This window comes from Crocodylus porosus, unplaced genomic scaffold, assembly GCF_001723895.1.
Source record: "Crocodylus porosus isolate Cpor-Errol unplaced genomic scaffold, CroPor_comp1, whole genome shotgun sequence".
NCBI classification, from domain to species: Eukaryota; Metazoa; Chordata; order Crocodylia; family Crocodylidae; genus Crocodylus; species Crocodylus porosus.
The window spans coordinates 34,420,581-34,438,131 of record NW_017728943.1 but is presented as its reverse complement, the minus strand read 5'-3'; the positions used below and the strand labels follow the sequence as shown (position 1 = coordinate 34,438,131).

Here is a 17,551-nt window from a genome sequence, read left to right as displayed (position 1 = left end):
AGCTGGCAGAGGGTAAATTCAGACTAGACATCAGGAGGTGCTACTTCACTGTCAGGGCGGCTAGGATCTGGAACCAACTTCCTAGTGAAAATGCAAAAGAAATATTAAATTAAAAAATTTAACAGGCCAGATCCTTCACTCTGCCCTCTGCATTGGGATGATGAACAACAGGACCACAAATAGTTGGGAACTTGGTTCTTTAGGAAAGAAGGAAAGAGTGCCACCACCTGAGCTGATAGACTCAACTGGTGGCTCATTTCCTTCGGTACTCAAGTTTGTATCTAAGCTCTTTCCAGTCCTGAGAAGCCTTAGCTTTCAAGTCCAGAAGACAGTATGGGTCTTAATCCTTCAGAGTGAAGAACTTAATGCAAGCAATCTACAAACTAGAAAAGATGATGTTTGTAAAAGCATTGCAGGGAAAAAAAATCTAAACATGAAAGCCTTATAGATGAGGTGCTCCAATAAAAAGTATCACCCCTTGTCATCTTTAGTAACTTCTAATACATATCAGTGTTTATTTCTTGTAAAATAGGTAATAGAATATACACAGAAGCATGTGTTATTAACAAGAACTACTGCCTTCCTCAGATGTCTGCATGGAGGCTAGGGAAAAATTAAGTAGGCGTTTATAAAGCTTTTATAAGCTTTCTGTTTTTAAAACATGGGTCTTAGAAACCTGGAATAGTGCTGGATAATTTAAAATGCCGTTACAAGTCTAGAACACAAAACAACCACTGGAGGTCACCACAACCCTACTAAAAAAATTGCGTCTGACCAGCAAAGGCAAACTCTGAACTCCTTTAACACCTTCATTCTCTTAACTGCAAGCTTTCAGAAAAGAAGAGAGGAAATAATCTGGGCCTCTTAGGCAAATATAACATTTTTCCAAAGCAGTCACTGCCAAACCACTAAACAATAATACACAGAGATTTTTAACTCACAAACTTCTAGGGAGCGTCCAGCCAACCGAAGATGTGCAGTATGAGGTGCCACAAACCTGTCTGCAGCGCTACATACTGCACACACTACACGTGTAGGCATTTCCTGTACTACTCATTTGCAGCACAGGAAGGTTTTTGGTACCGGAAGATCCCAGTGTCAAAAAAACCCGTACCTTAGAAAGCAGGTTGGCACACATGGTGGCGTGCACCCCTGGAAACTGGAGTTTGGCTGGACGGAGCTATGCTGGCTGCCAGCCAGCACCAGAAGCTCCCAGGACACCAGGTAAGGCTGCTGGGGATGGCCCAGGTGCTGACCCCAGCCTCCTCTACCCCACCTGGGGCAAAGTACCACATGCCAGAGCACGCATGCATAGGCATTTTCCAGGGACAAGCAGGAGTGGCACATATTGCTGTTCATCCTCGAAAAATGCAAGTTCCCACTCACACTTGAGGGATGCACCCCTAGAGTCTTGCCTCATATTATCGGTGCTTACAGTGCTGGTGGTATTCAAATATATACCAGGATTTCAGAAAGAAGGAACCAGGCTTCTCCAGAATCCCATCCCAGCTATTTGAATTTAAAGCTTAATTCTTAAACTAGCTAAAAACATTTTCTCTGCATTCTAAGACAGGGATGGCACCAGCAGCCTGAGCGTGACACGCAGCAGATCAGGAAGGACTGGCAGCACAGCAGCAGATAGGGCACGGTACAGAAAGCAAGGGAGATCAGGCAGGAAGCACAGGGCAGGAAGCAAAACTGAGAACAACACAGTTTAGAGTGTCACTTTGGGAAAGCATAGGGCTAACTGGTGGTATACCTGCCAGAAAAACAGCAGTTCTAAGACAACAGCAGTTCAGTAAGTGTATATTGAGTGTCCATCATGCTTTAAAGGTAGCCACATACTGACTGTATATGACACGTGAGAAAGGCATTGACAAGTAATTGTACATTGTCTGCATTATAATTTAGTTGTAAAACTATTTTCATTCTACAGTCTACAACTTGGAGATAACAATGCTCAGTAAAGGTAGGAACTGGAAAAACCCACAGCCTGCTAATGGACTGTTTGTTCTCTTCTCCCTTCTCAGAGAGTCGGCTCCTGTTTACTAGGGCAGTGGTTCTCAACCTTTTTTGTACCGGAACCCATTTATAACATCAATGGCCAGTCCCGACCCAGTGCCCCTCACTCTCGATCCACTGCTCCCAAGCCCCAGCCCCCCAGTGTGTGGGGCAGATGGCAGTCCCAAACAGCCCTTTGCAGGCTGGAACTTTGCCACGATTTCCCATGTTTTTCTCCTTTAAAGGAGAATCTATTTTTAAAGTTTGTTCACAACCCTTTCATATACAGGCTTCCCTCACTTTATGTAGGATCTGTATGTGAGAATTCACTCTTATGTGCTGACCCTTTTCAGAGCAAAAATGTGTTATATGCATGGTAAATTCACTCTTATGCAATTGGTGTGGTGGAAGCCTGCAGTCAGCTGCTTTGTGCGATGCATTGTGGGAGTGACTTGCATAAAATATGGTCTCCTGTGTGGATCTGTGCTCCTCGCTCATTGTCTGCAACACGTGTCTCTGTAGTTACCATCCCATTTTGGTAACATTCACCACCACCCTGTGCTTGTGTGTATCGTCTACTGTTGGTGAGTAACAAAATTGTCTTGTAAAGTGGTAAAAATTGGTCTAGGGGTAGGTACAGTCGAGGTCTTTGAATGTATCCCTATTTGTTACATTGTAAAGTGGGCTTCCTGTATGCGAATTTGAGTTATGCACCATTTTCCAGGAATGCATGTACAGCATAAAGCGAGGGAAACCTGTATTCTTGCAACCCGCTTCTGGGTCACAACCCACAAATTGAAAAACACTGTACTAGGGGGCTAACGCAGGCTTTGAAGTGTGAACGCCAAGCTGCACTGTTATGAAGAACATGAAGGGGGCGGCTTCTACAGAAAACAGGGCTACATTTAATATCAAATGATTGAATTTACTGTTTTCTGACTATTAAGTTAGCCACGTTACCAACCCACAGCATTCAAGAATCATCAGTTGGATGTTAAAAAAAAAAATAATCACAAGATCTAAATAAACTAACATCTTTTGGGTTCTTATTTGCTGGTACCAACACAGCTACTATCCAGGCAGGGTTTCCTCTGCAACTATGAAGGTTAGGAACTTTGTTTTTTTACAATGAAAGCTGTGAATCACAGCTAATAGCCTGTTCCCAGTAGTAGGACCCTAACAAAACAACCAAACATCACAAGATTTTCAATAAAACCAGCTCAGCACACTGAAATGAGTGCTGAACACACAACTGATTCAGTATCAATGGAAACACCCCAGGCATTTCGTCTAGTGTGAATCCCTATTTTAGCCCCCAGGTCCTCTCTGATTAAGAGGCTGCCAATCCCTATCCTGGAAAACCAATTCCATCCCATGTTTCTATAGTGCAGCCAGCTTTCAAAATAAGGAGTTTTGGCATTAATTGTATCTTGTGCTTCTGAGTCCTCTGTTGCTTAGTTAGCATTTAACTGTAAGTATAGTAATTAGCACAATCACAGTACGGAAAAAACACCTATAAATAAATAAAGGATGAGCTCCAAGCTTAATTGTCTCCAGACATACAGCCAAGCCTTGAGTGCAAAGATTTGCTTATTTTCTGAGAAGGTATTGCCCCACAACTAAGTGGGTTTGATATACATTACCTAGTTACTATCAGAGCAACCCCAGATCCCTACATCTTTTGAAGGGCTTCTCTGCAGCTCACAATCACTAGTTTTATGAACGCCTCCTGTTCTGCTCCCACTGGGAGCTACATACAGTCCTGTCTGCTCCCAGTGGGAGCTACACACAGTCCTGGTTTTAGATAGATTCTGCACAATTTGCCTCCAGATTTTTGGTGCATAGAGGCTGGAGTGGGTCATGTTTAAAAGCTTTTCTCTGCAACTATACAGGCTAGAAGTTACTTGTTTTTTACAAGGCTGGATCCACAACTGCTCCCTTTAATCCCGGCCTCTTGGTATTGTGGAAGGCTAGTCTGAGTTTTCTCCCTCATAAACCTCAACTCAGAAAGTGATGAAACTGAAATTTGAGGAATCTTTTATGCAGAAATGTACATGAAGTTCTGTAAACTCTTCACTTCACACATTGACACAGAACTAAGTATGCCAGCAGCCCTACCAAAGCAAGTTAGGGACTTTAACACCAGTGAACAAAAATATCAGGGTATGTGTTCCCCCCATAAACTACGTTCCTTGCCTTTATATCCGTGACGCACAAAAAAGTGCAGCTTTAAAGTAATCCAGCCAGACATTCAACCAGTTATTTTCACATACCTAATTTAAATGCCTGATGTGTATTTAACACATGCAAGAGGTAGGCCTGTTTTACATGCAATAGCACATTCCCAACACTGAAATACATGTTGTACAGCAAATGAAAATTGTTTACTTATGGTCAGCCTAGTGGGCATAGTTGCATTAGCTAGATGATAACTATTTAGTTTGTTATGAATGGGGCATAGGAAAGCAAAGTTCATTAGGCTTCTCTTGATAAATTACATTGAAAGTGTTTTGGGCAGTCAGAAGTGTTATTTCTAAACATTCAGGCTAGGACCAGAAGTTACATATAAGCCTGTTTAAAGTGATTAGAAACTGGTTTAAACTTGTGACAGAACAGAAGCTCAGTGCACATAAGCCAGTTTCAAAATGGCAGAAACTGGTTTAAGATAAACCTGGCTGAATGTAGTATCAAACTCGACTGATTTGGGTCAAACTGGTTTATGGATCTTCTGTCCCAGGTTCCTGGTTCATTTTAAATTAGAGTCCCCCAGCATCCCAGCATGCTTTCCAGCCCTGGGCTGGGCTGTGTTTCCTGCTCTAGAGAGAAGGGCTGGCCCTGCCCCTCTGCTTCCTAGCTGGAGCAGTGAGGACTGGCTGACAAGGGGATGGGGGGCAAGCCCAGCTGGGAATGCAGCTCAATCTATGGGGGGAAAAGGGAGCACTCCGCCCTGCCAGGCAAGCCCCAGCTGGGGTCTGGGGCCACGGAGGGGGGTTAAACACCCCTTTCCCTGTGCAAACTTACTGCTGGCTGCAACTGTGGACTACAAATCCCAGAGGCACCTGGACGCAGGAAGAGGAAGTCATGAGCAACCCTAGAGTCCTGCTGCTATAATTCTGGACTGCAAATCCCAGAGACCTTGGGGGGCAACAGGAACGGGAAGTAAACACACAGCCAAAGAGTCATGCTCTAGTATCTCCTGACTTCTGGCCTGAGCCACTGCAGGCATGTGTGTAGTGGCCCAGGTAAATGCCTTTCATTTCTGTTTCAATTTAATCTGTGCAGTTTAGACTAACTTAAAAAGACTGAATCAATTTGGCCTCAGGCTTTTTGACTGTCTGTACCTAGCCTCAAGGATAATAACTCAGGCCCCCAAAGATGTGAGATTTTATAAAGAATGCATTTAGTTGGGCTTTATTGCCTTCCAGTTTCTGAGCCAAGGTGCCCTCAGTGTCTATTTGTAAGATTTTCCTCATAACCCTGTGCATTAGGAAAGATATTAAAAAAAAACTAAAGCTGAGCTTTTCACCTATTCATGTGCTGGGGTTTTAAAATAACATATTAGATTTCATAATATTTGAGATAAAAATGTAAGAATCGCCAAACCAAGACAGCAAGATATTTTCAAGCTTTGCTGACCCAGGAAATCCTCACTAGCTGTGGTGCTCAATTTCCAGGAGTGTGCAGACTGAAGTCAAGTCAATGACTCTGCCTTCTGCATGGTCACTGGAGCTGGGCTGGCAAAGGTGGTTTACACTGCAAAAGGAGGTGGGTTTTGACAGCGATTCCCTCAGAGCTACCAGAAGCACTGTGCAGTTCTTCATTTGACCTACTCTTTCCATGGTTGACTGTGATTAAAGCCACATTTCACTCTAGATGTATCCTAAGTGACCAACCATTAGCCAACAGATGAGACACTTAACAGATATTAAATAGTTTCAGAAAGCAGTGATATTATTTGTGTTGAGTTTTGGGGGTTTTTTTGGTTACCATAAATTACATTACTGTAGAAACAGTTGGCATAAAAATGATTTATGCAGGCAGTTATGGATGACTCTTAAAAGAAACATCTTTTCTCTTCATTTTTATTTAACAGGATACAGCATACTCTTATAGTGAGAAAAATAAATGCAACCCAAGATCGAAAGTCTTACCCCATGCATTACATATTTATAACTTTGAATAAGACTACACAGCAGTTCAAAGGCTATTAATGTTACTGGCAAGTATAAAAGTAATTTCAGGTAGAAAGAATTTCAAAGCATATACCATGTTATCGCTAAATGTTTCACAACCCCTCTCCAGCCCCTTGGCAATCATGCCCTTTACCCAAGCCGGTTCTTAGTGGAAAAAAAAAAAAAACCCCAAAAAACAAGCAAACCCCACAATTTATTGTAAAAACAACTACAATAAGAAAGAAGAAAGATTCTCCATGTTCAGTCAGGGTTTCCAGGTGTCTATCCATCAGTTTGTCTTGGTAGCAGCCTGGAGGTGACCCATCCATATAAAGCACTACTCACAGAAAAAGTCAATGTCCTGAAAAATACAGTTGTTACAAAAATAAGTGGACCTTTAGCCAGGCAACCATACAATTTAACTCCATACAATCAGAGTTCAAAATATATTTTTTCAAGGAAGTTATACAAGGAAAAAAAACAAGTGTTGAATATCTACTGCATGCATAATACAACTGTTCTCAGTACTATACTACTTGAAGAAAGGACCTTTGCTACACCACCTCTGATACCAGAGCTCAAATTCAGCACTGCTGTTGGAATGACTAAACCCCGTATCTCCAATTTAAAATGAATTACACAATACAGGATTCTCTCTCAAATTCATTTATACGTCAAGTCCCTAGTTCTCTTTTTGGTCTGTATCTTTGTGTTGGTAAATGGAATTAATACAAAGTCTTGATTAAACACCTGATCCTTGTTGTTAAAATTACCATGCGCTACAGGGAAATGAGGTTTCAAATGGGTTAAGAATTAGGTTAATTTCTAATAGGGAAAAACTGCATGGGTTTTGGAAGGCAGATGCTCAAAATTAAATTTGAAAGCCGAAGTCCCTTCATTCTTCCAGCACTGGGGAGACTATTACAGAAATACAGAATATTTCTTTTACCCTTCTTTGTGATGAGATCTGCATGGGAGATGTGAAGTTAAGTTTGTTCCTTTTGGGAAACAATAAGTGCAAAGCTCAAACTGTACAATGTAGCTGGACTAACCCTTACTTTGCATTCAAAATAAGGCAGATCCAGTACAGATGCATTTCCAAGAGCAGGAGGCACCAAATTACTTCTGAGCAGATGTCTCATATCACACATGGGAAAGCCAACTATTTGCTGGGTAGTCAGTGTAAGGTCAGATACACAATCCCTAAATATATTGCTGCACTAAGTTATAATGCTGCATAACTAGTTGCTTGGGCTGCACGAAGCTTTGGTAGCCGATTCAATTTGAAGCAGATTTGGTCTGATTCAGCGGCTGAATCTCTGAATCCGAATTGTATTGGGAGACCTATTAAAAAGGTCCGAATCGAATTGGAAGCCTCGGAATCAATTCAGAAAGGTTCAGCACTGATGCAGAGATTCGGCCATAGACTTGGCAGCAGTCCTCAGTGATACTGGACACAGCTGCTTCCAGCTGGTAAGTTTGTTGCGGTGGACAGAGGGGGGAGGGAAGAGGTGTGGCAGGGGGGAGCAGATCAACACCCCCACAGTGAGGGAGGGATTGGGGCTGGGACAAGTGGGGAGCATGGGACTCTAGGAGGGGGGCTTCTGCCACTGCACACTGCTATGCAACACCCATCTGGGAGCTGCTCTTCCAGTGGCTCCTCTGGCAGCTCTTGCTATTGGTCCAGGAGGGCATAGGAATAGACATGTGCCCCGATCTGCGTGGGAAGGGCTGGGCCAGGCTGTGCTAGCCCTAGCTGCCCACCACTGGGCTGCACTCCTTGGGGCAGATGGAGCCAGACCTACACTCTGGGTGGCAAGCCCCAGCCTCAGCCCTGGCTCCACCTGCCCTGCAGAGCACAGTGGAGCAGGGGCTATGGGGGGCTGCACTCACCCTAAAATTCCCCATAGCCCCTGCTGCTGGGCCCACACTAATCTGGGTGCACGCACTTGCCCACATGCCCTGCTGCTGCTTGCCCAGATGAGGCAGGGTAGAACGAAGCTGCAGCTTGTCCAAGAGGTGCAGGGAGACTGGAGTGGCTTCCACTGCTGAACACTGCTTGTCTGAGGCAAATCACTGGCACCATCCCGCACCTCCCAGCCCTGGCTGGGTGAGTGGCGGGAGGGCATAGGCCCCACTCCCAGCACCTTCCAATGAAGCGAACCACGCCTGCATTGCGCCCCACCCCCTCCACCTCAGTTGCGCAAGCAGCACCAGGGAATAGCTGCCGCTCCCAGCACCCCCCAGTTGGTCAAGCAGCGGGGCAGAGCCCCTGCTGCCAGTGCCTTCTGCTGCCCATCCAAAGTGCAGTCTGGCCCAGCCCACCCTGTGCAGATCTGGGGGCACACGCCTGCTCCCATGCTTTCCCAGACTGGTGGCAAGAGCTGCCAGAGGAGCCACCGGAAGAGTTGCTCCTGGACCAGTGGCGCACAGTGGTGAGAGCCCCCCTCCCTGAGTCCCATGCCCCCCTGCCCCAGCTGGGCAGCTTGTCCCAGCCCCAACTCCCATCCCTCCCCCGCTGTGGGGGCATTTATCTTCCCCAACACACCATTGCCCTTCCCTCTCTGCCCACCACAGCAGACTTACCAGCTGGAGCCAGCCGTGTCCAGTGTTGTCGAGGACTGCTGCCTGTTTAGTTTATGGCCGAATCGGGACAGTGATTTGAATGACCGAATTGAAATCACTGTCCCTCCAAATCGGCCGAATCCAAATCTGAAGCATGTACTTGCTGTTTTGCACTGGCTTACTAGTTGCCATATTTGTCTGGGTATTGTCTGCAGTGCAGGTTTGAAACAGGAGGACTCATCACCTTTACTTGCAATAAGATGAATTAGATGTACTTGACTACTAATGGTTTGCAAGAGCTCTGTCAATTATATTGAACAAGTAGAAGTAGGGGAATAGCAGCAATAGTAAAATGACATCCTATAGGCCCTTATTTGCTACTTCTATAGGAAATCTTGATTTCTAGTTCTTCATTATTTTTTAGCTCTATTAAAGACCTAAAATATGCTTATATAAAAGGGGAAGGGGGGCGGGGTCGAGGTGCAGATAGCATTAACCCCCTAGACAATTTCCTCCTCTTGGGAGGGAACAACTACTTGGGAGTGCTGCATTCACACAACCCTACACAGATCAAGCTTGGCTGTTTTTCCAACATTTAACCAACACTTAACCAACACCCGGCACTTAGTCTCCCATGTGCACAACATCAACATAGCAACTGGTGCCACTTGGAGAATTAAAGGGCTGGAGGATACTCCTATATCATAGTCAGCTTCTGCCAATCAATTCAAGGCCTGCCCTGCCACATGCAGACTGCTGTGGATCAACACCTGATTCAACACAAGTGTTCTGGCAAAATGTTAACCTACAGTTATTGAGTATTTTAGATGCTTCCTATAGTAAACAAGGACTAGATTTTCTTCTTCTAAGACTTTGAGTCTGCTTCTCTTTTGTTCTTTCATTTACTATGACTCAATAGTGGTTTCAAGGTATCAAGCCAAACTCTGCCCCAGTCTAACCTTAGTGCAGTGCCACTGGAGATGTCACTGTTTTACTAAACAGGAGTGTGCTCTTTTATAAATTCCTACAGAATGCATCTGCTGTCAAGGTCAGAATTGCAGTGCAACTAGTCAAAGAATCTACCTATAAGAATAGTTCCTGTGTCTTTGCACAGAAGTACATTTGTTAATGAAGTGTGTCTGATAACAAAAACATAAAAAGATTAAAACTATGTATGTTTGAAGAGGATTTTCAACTACTTTACTATGTAAATGGAGTCATGCACTAAAACAGAACACATTCTGATATTCACAATTAATGAAAGTAATGACTAGAAACTTGTCCACTGAAGGACATTCCAAGGTATTAAAGCAAGAGAAAGAGAGCATGAGCACAAGAGACTGACTGATTATTGGAAAGGCAGCCTCTTGAAGCTAACACATTGGCTATTGAGAAAGCCCCCCCCGCCCCTTTGTATAAGCAGATTTCAGGTCTTTAATAGAGCTAAAAATAATGAACTAGAAATCCTGAAATGCTACAGTTCTCAGATTTTAACAAAACAGAAAGAAATGTTTAAAAAAGTTTGGCTGTTTCAAAACAAACACCTGAATATGTTTCCAATCACTTTTTAATTTTCCATTTAAAAGATGTGCCAATAACTTCCTTGTATAAGCAAGTAAACACTACCGAGGAAGCAGACTATATGAAGTCTTTAAAATTAACCAGGACTTTCCTTTTTTGGTTTGACTAAACAGAAAAGCTCTTAGTTTAAAACAAATAAGGAAAAAATCCCCTTTGATGGTAAAAAGTTGGAAACGCTTGAATTGTAAAAAAGGTGACATTTCCCAAGGAATTGTTAGGGGCTTATTCATGCTCCTATTGAAGGAAGTGACAAAAGTCATTCTGATCTCTATACTCCTCACTCTACTTATCAGGAGAAATACTGTACAACAGAGCAGAAATACTGTATAAGACAGATGGCCTCTGTATACCTTGTTAAGGCAGAATGGTCAGAACCTCCTGCTATGCTGCAAGCAAGTTTCCTTTGGTTTGCAGGAACAATAAAGATCCTGCTATACACTGGCAATGCTTTGTATAAAGTTCGTTGTGCGAACCTACAGTCATTCAAGTCAACAGGAGTCCTTCCATTGACAAGCCCCATCTGGAGCATTTAACAGTACCTAAATGCTTGTAGGATCAGAGTTGAAGTTATGATTTCAATGGATTTCACCTCAGTAAGGACACAGCGGGATCAGATACCCAAACAGCTGTGTAACATTACTGTTACAGCCAACAAGCCTTTGTTGTACTGCCACAGCCATGATTTGCTGTTATAATGAAGTTGCATCACATACCTGAGTGTATTTATAGAACCAGCTGGCCTTTCACAGACCCCTTACCGTTGTAAGAATGGTTTTATTTGCTTTTTGATAGACATGCTGCTCCGAGACTAAACTGCTAGGGAAGTAACCAACAGTCCCCATCTGGTCTTCATACTGCTCACCGTAAACCTTTAGAGCAAGGGAAGGCATGAATTAGATGCATTAAAGCAGCACTTATCAAGTTTGAACTCATTTATGCATTTATCAAAAAGAACTATAGACACTCTTCCTTACTTTGGGTTTTTGGGGCCTTTGGATTTTGAACTATCTGATGAGCTGGCACACGATGTGATAAAAGCAAATACAAGCCAGAACACGCATGCATATGGCTCCTATAGATTGTACTTGGAATATATTATTTCTCAAATCTTCCTTATAAAAAGGGGAAATGCTGCTTTATTCTTTTTAAAATGTAAAGTTAGCATTAAGACAATGACCCACTGTGATCAAGGCATCTATTCTGATTTAGATAACTAAATTCTCATCTGTGTATCCCAATAGCTGGCAGCAAAAAGAATAGAACTTGGTGTAATTGCTTCACCATATTCATTTTATCACAGATTCACAGTCTATTCCAAAGTCTGGTCACACGAAAAGTGAAGATGTTTTCCCTCAAGTATTTTCTTATTTTTATATGCTTTCTCCTCACCATAAACATTCTGAACACTGCAGAACTTGGATTCCTGCATTTTAAAAAAGATCTCAGATGTAATGACTTGAATTATTTTCAATATTAAAATTCACTTAATAAAACTAAGCAAAACAAAATTCAAAAACAAAAACAAACCACACACGCACACACACACTACAAGCTACCCAGAGGTAGATTAATACTTTTATACAGAAGAATCTTACACTGCCAGCCCAGAATTCTCCAGCTCCTTTTTCTTTCACTAGTTTTGAATAAACATAAATCAGCTGCCCTTTTTTAATATTAATGAACCTGCAGTCTGGTGCATTGTAATCATCTTCTGCTCTGGCAAGGGAAATAGTGTCTGTAAAGAAAGAAAAAAGCAGATGAATTGTAGAAGAGTATATATTATAATAACTGTACAAATACAACCACAGTATGCTGAAAGTAATCACAGAAAAGCCTGCCAGACTGCAAACAGAGATTAAATCTATACTAGAGACTATTTCACTTCATCAAAATGTTTGCTGCAATGGTGAGTAGTAAAAGTTTTTTTATTACTTTTCCTTGAAAAGTAATATTTGAGTGAATTTTGGAACAAAGCCCTTAAGAAGATTCACTGTGGAAAACCCACATGCAAAACTAATTTCCAATTTCACGGGGGCTGGGGGTTTGGTTTTTTTTGCTTTAAGGTGCAAGACCAATTTTACACAAAAAAGTTAACACTCAGCTTATTCTTGCATTTTTTCCATACTATTTTACGCAGATGACTCATTTACCTTCGCTGACATATTTTACTAGAGTATAAATATAAATACTTACAGACACAGTCATCATCAGCACATAGCTTCTTGCTTGCAAGTTTGTCCATAAAAGTCCCGGTCACAACAGGATACGTAAACCCGAGGCATAAAAGCAGTATGATTACATAAACAGTGGGTGCCATTTTCTTGCAAAGCTCTTTCTGAGACTTCTCTCACAAATGTGTCAGGTCCAGTAATCCTTATCTTTTATGGAAAAAGCTAACCATCTGTAAAAACATGTCTGACCAATGGGAATAGATTAGGGCAACATTCCACTGCTTTAAGAGAAACCACGGGCTCCAGGGGATCCTCAGGTTGTATTTACCTTTCTTTCCAAAGCCCCTTTGTAGCACTGCTTCAATAAACTGCTGTATTACCCAGACATTCTACGTTTTCCTGTAATCTTCCATTAAGTGTAATATTCTGAACATGACCCCAGGCAAAATTATCTGAGAATGAAAAACAGAGCAGTCCCACTATGCAGCAAATGAAGTCACATTCTTTTAAAATCTGGATTCCCATGAAATGCAGAAAGCATAACAAACCATCCTAGATTATGAGTTCTCTGGGGCAGACGCTGCTCCAGTGTTGTTTATAAAGGACACCAACATCCTAAGGTGCTTCTGCAAATGTACACAGACCAAGCAGGAGTCCCACATAGCTGAGCCCCAGCGAAATGCTTTGCAAGTCAACAAATTAAAAACTGTGAAGTTTACAGTTCAGGGACTGGGCACTTGTAGCACAACCTGGGTTTTAATGCCTTGTTAGAGTCCAAACATATTATTCATGTTATGCCCAGATTCTTTCCACGTAAGTCTAGTTTATGCAGCCCGACTCAGGCTGAAGAGATTTTGAACACAAGGCTCTGAACAGCCTCGCACACTGACTTGTAAACACCCCCTTATCCTCAGAAGATGACATTTTAAGTTATCACCCAGCCACCACATGGGAAGAAAAGGCAGGGGATAGTTAGGAAAAAGGGGGTGAGGGATGAAATACTTGATGTCATAGCACCAACTCCTGGGAGCAAACAGTTCTTAAGTTATGGAAAGCTAGGGCAGTTCAGTACTTGTATGCGACCATGTGACCTAGGTGCATCAGATAGCGGTGTGACAAGTTACCAAGTGGCACTCTTGAAAGCAATGGCCCAGGGAGCTTCTACTGCTGATAGACAGGCCATCTTTCAGATAGTCTGTTCTACTCCTTGTCTTCTATTAAAAATGTTACAGCCATTTTTGTAAATGTAACAGGAATGCCAACCCAGTGCCCTCATTACATTACAGTTAGGTTAATTACATCCTTTCTAGTTGGTCCAGCCTATTGACACTCACTTTGCCTTACAAGCTAACTTTGTATCTGGTTGCTATTTGGAACAACCTCCAGAAAGACAACCCGTTTCTAAATCAGGTATGCACAATGAAGTGGTCCAAAATTCCAGAGCACATGGAAGGTTCCCATGCATACTAGGGGTGCACAAATAGAGATTTTGGGGGCTGATACCGGTAGCTGATTTTTAAGGAAGCATATTGGCTGATACTGATCCGATTTCCAGTACAGCTGCACACAACTCGTAAGTCTGTTGTGCTGGACAGGGAAGCGGGGAAGGAAGGGGCATGCGGTGGAGCAGATCAACGCCCCCCACTGTAAGGGACAGGCACTGCTCAGCTGGGGTGGGGCAAGCGCAGGATGGAGCCATGGCTTGTTGTGGGGTGAGGGGCAGCTACTTCTGCTGCATGCACCCTGGAAGGGGAGGGGCGTGTACCCCTGGATCTATGCAGGGTGGGCAGGCAGGCTGCAGCTGTGGCTTGGTACTGGGGCTGCACTGCTTCAATAAACTGCTGTATTACCCAGGCATTCTACGTTTTCCTGTAATCTTCCATTAAGTGTAATATTCTGAACATGACCCCAGGCAAAATTATCTGAGAATGAAAAACAGAGCAGTCCCACTATGCAACAAATGAAGTCACATTCTTTTAAAATCTGGATTCCCATGAAATGCAGAAAGCATAACAAACCATCCTAGATTATGAGTCCAGTGTCAGAACTGCTGAACCTACAATGTCCTCTCCTTTAAAATACAAAACAAGAGGCACGAAGGCACTCAAATGTTAACAGCAAGCACACATAGTCCATATGTAACCCTTGGCATCAGTGATCCCTCACAGTCGAGGATGATTACTCCCACAAAAGTCAAGTAAAGGGTTGTAGATGAGTCCATTGATGGCTAACAACACTGATCCTAGAGCTGCAGACTCTTTGGCAAACACCACAGGTGATGGTTAAAAGGGAGGGGTTGGACCATGGATTTCTCAGTCTTGTTTCCTTTCCTTCAGTTTGTCATTTTTCTGCCTCCACGGCAATAGTTTTTCCTCAAAGTAAGATGTAACTTCTCTCACAAGGTATCATCATGTAGCCTTGTTCCAGGCCAGTTTTTCCTCAATTTCTGATGTCAATGCCACACTTAATGGTTGCCTTGAGTGTGTCCTTGAAGAGTTAGGAGTATAGCAGCTGGTTTTGGTAAATGCGCATCAGGCATGCACACGCAGTGCCCTGTCCACCGCAGCTGATGTTGAGTAATGAACACTTCCATAATGGTGATGTTAGTGTCAGTGAGGACACTGGCATTTGTGCAATGATATACCCACTTTATGACAAGGATCTTCTGGAGGTAGCGCTGGTAACGGTGTTCCAGGCTTTTCAGGTGGTCCCAGTAGGTCACCCAAGCTTCACAGCCATAGAGAAGCCACAGCCTTATACAGTAGGAGCTTTGTGCAAGTCAAGATGTTGTGATCATCGAACACATAACAATTCAGCCTTCCAAAAGGCAGAGCTGGTACATCAGGTCCCATACTGGATGTCCTCGATGTTGGCCTTCTTTGAGAGATGGCTGCCGAAGTATGGAAAGTATTCCAAATTCTCCAGCTCCTGGCTGTCAACAAGGCTCTTTGCCAGGGAGAAGAGGAAGGGTGGACTGGCCTGGAGCAGGCTAATGAAGCACCTTTGTTTTTCTGATGTTAGGAGCCAGTCCCAAGCACTGGTATACTTGAGAGAAACAATTAAGTACTGCTTGTAGGTCCTCCCACTTATGTGCAATGACAGCACAATCATCAGCTCCACAAAAATAACTTTGGTTTTGGCATGGAAGCAAGAACGACTGAAGAGGTCCCCATCCATCCTGTATTCAATGCCAATGCCATTGGGCAGTTGGTCATGGATAAGCATCTTGTTGACTGCAAGAAAAATAGAAAACAAAATTGGTGTGATCACATAGCCTTGCCTGATGCCAGTTCAAATGGCAAAGGCCTCTGTAGCAGAGCCACTGCATAGGATGGAAGGAATTATCTGGTCATGAACGAGTCTTAGAATGGTGATCAATTTCCCTGGGCAGCCAAACTTTGATAAGATCTTTCATACAGCCTCACTGTTAAGAGTCAAAAACTCTGGTCAAATCAATAAAGGCCATATACAGTTCCTGGTGTTGTTTTTGGCATTTTTCCTGGATCTGCCAGGCTGGAAACAAACAAATAAACAAACAAACAAACAAACCTCCATGAAGCCTCAATGGTCTAAAGCTGCACTGAGACTCTGTAAGGATTTCCTCGGCAGGAGGAAGCAATCGGTTCAGCAGAATGAGTGAGGATCTTTCCAGCGATGGAGAGGAGGGCAATACTTCAAAAGTTTCCACAGGCAGACTTATCTCTTTTTAAAAAATGCGACAATATTGGCATTGCTTAGGTCAGCAGGAATTTCCTCCATGTTCCACATTTTCAGAAAGTGTGAAGCTTGTTGGTCCACACACTGTTGTGGTCATAGTTTCCCCACCAACTTTGAAGACCTTCACTGGTATGCCATCAGGGCCAGATGCTTTGTTGTTCTTCAGCCATCTCATCACCACCTGGTGGACTTCTTCAGAGGTTGATGGACTAGCAAATGCTTCACTTACTGGATGCTGTGGGATCGATTTGATGGCTTCATCAATCACTGTCAACTCTTGGTTTATGAGCTTTTGGTAGTGCTCCTTCCGGCAGTTTTTGATGGACCCATCTTTGAGGACTGTACTACCGTGTTGTGTTTTAAGCAGGGTGAGTACACAAAAGTTTTGTCCATACACAGCCTTGATTACACTAAAGAAGTTCCACATGTCATGATTGTCAAATTGTTGGATTTCTTTTACCTTCTGTTCCATTTTTTTTTTTTTTTTTTTTTGGAGTCCATCAAGGTCAGCATAAAACTGCTGTGTCTGTTCTTCCTCAGCATCAAGTGTTGGGGCAGTTGCACTGACAACACAGCAAACAAATTGTTGGTCAGTTGGGGGCAGAGTCATGAGACACTCGTTAATGCCAACAGGAGATTCGGTCATTAGGGTAATAATTTGGTTCTTAATGGCAAAAGCAATGCTATGTATTCCCACTGTTTGCAAGTTTTCCTCTCCAAAAGAATGAATAGCCACTCTTCTCCCTCACATGGCTTTCGTCTACATGTTTGGTCTTGCTGAAAGCAACAATATCAATGCCATCACCCGAGAACTCTTGCAATACAATGGCTGTTCTATGTCCAGGTCTATCACTGCTTGGGTCATCATCTAGTAGGGTACGTACATTCCAGGTCACAAAAGACATTTGCATTTCAATTGCAATCTGAGCAAGTCACCTGGAAGCAGCTATCCAATAAGGTAAGATAAAGTGGTGCAGCCTGTGTTTGGGACACTGTTTGTAGTCCCCTCCCTGTGCAGGGTGAGCAGAGGGGATCCTAAGGACTGCTCACATCACAATCATAGCTACTAAATCACACCCCGTCCCATTCCAAGGATGAAGCGACCAACAGGTAACCACTGCCTGCATATGGTTCTGTGACCAGGGACTCTAGGCAATCACTTCATCTGTCCCTGTTCCCACTCCTCCATTGCCTCAGGACTTGGTAGAGGTTATGGGTACTGACAATTGGTTTCATAGATTTCATAGACAGAGATCAGGGCTGGAAGGGACCTCGGGAGATCATCGAGTCCAGTCCCCCGCCCAAAGGGCAGGAAGTCAGCTGGGGTCATAGGATCCCAGCAAG

General features: G+C 43.3%; 1 protein-coding gene across 2 annotated transcripts; it reads right to left on the bottom strand.

The window, feature by feature from the left end:
* Positions 1 to 6,380: 6,380 nt before the first annotated feature.
* On the bottom strand, positions 6,381 to 12,926 carry OTOR (otoraplin). 2 transcript variants are annotated; one of them, XM_019549142.1, is made up of 5 exons: positions 12,819 to 12,835; positions 12,513 to 12,734; positions 11,915 to 12,054; positions 11,078 to 11,188; positions 6,381 to 6,534 (listed from the first exon to the last, which is right to left on the bottom strand). In XM_019549142.1, the coding sequence occupies exons 2-5, from the start codon at positions 12,634 to 12,636 to the stop codon at positions 6,511 to 6,513; spliced, it is 399 nt and encodes a 132-aa protein (XP_019404687.1). In that variant the 5' UTR covers positions 12,637 to 12,734; positions 12,819 to 12,835; the 3' UTR covers positions 6,381 to 6,510. The 2 variants fall into 2 exon arrangements, with proteins under 2 accessions (XP_019404687.1, XP_019404686.1); XM_019549141.1 differs by having other exon boundaries at positions 12,513 to 12,926.
* Between the last annotated feature and the right edge of the window lie 4,625 nt (positions 12,927 to 17,551).

Excerpts from the sequence above, each read along its gene's own strand:
- OTOR (XM_019549141.1), bottom strand. The coding sequence starts at position 12,636 with ATGGCACCCACTGTTTATGTAATCATACTGCTTTTATGCCTCGGGTTT. Across the intron at positions 12,055-12,512 it reads TGCTGATGATGACTGTGTCT|ACACTATTTCCCTTGCCAGA; the intron begins GTAAGTATTTAT and ends CTTTCTTTACAG. Across the intron at positions 11,189-11,914 it reads GAGAATTCTGGGCTGGCAGT|GTTTACGGTGAGCAGTATGA; the intron begins GTAAGATTCTTC and ends CTTGCTCTAAAG.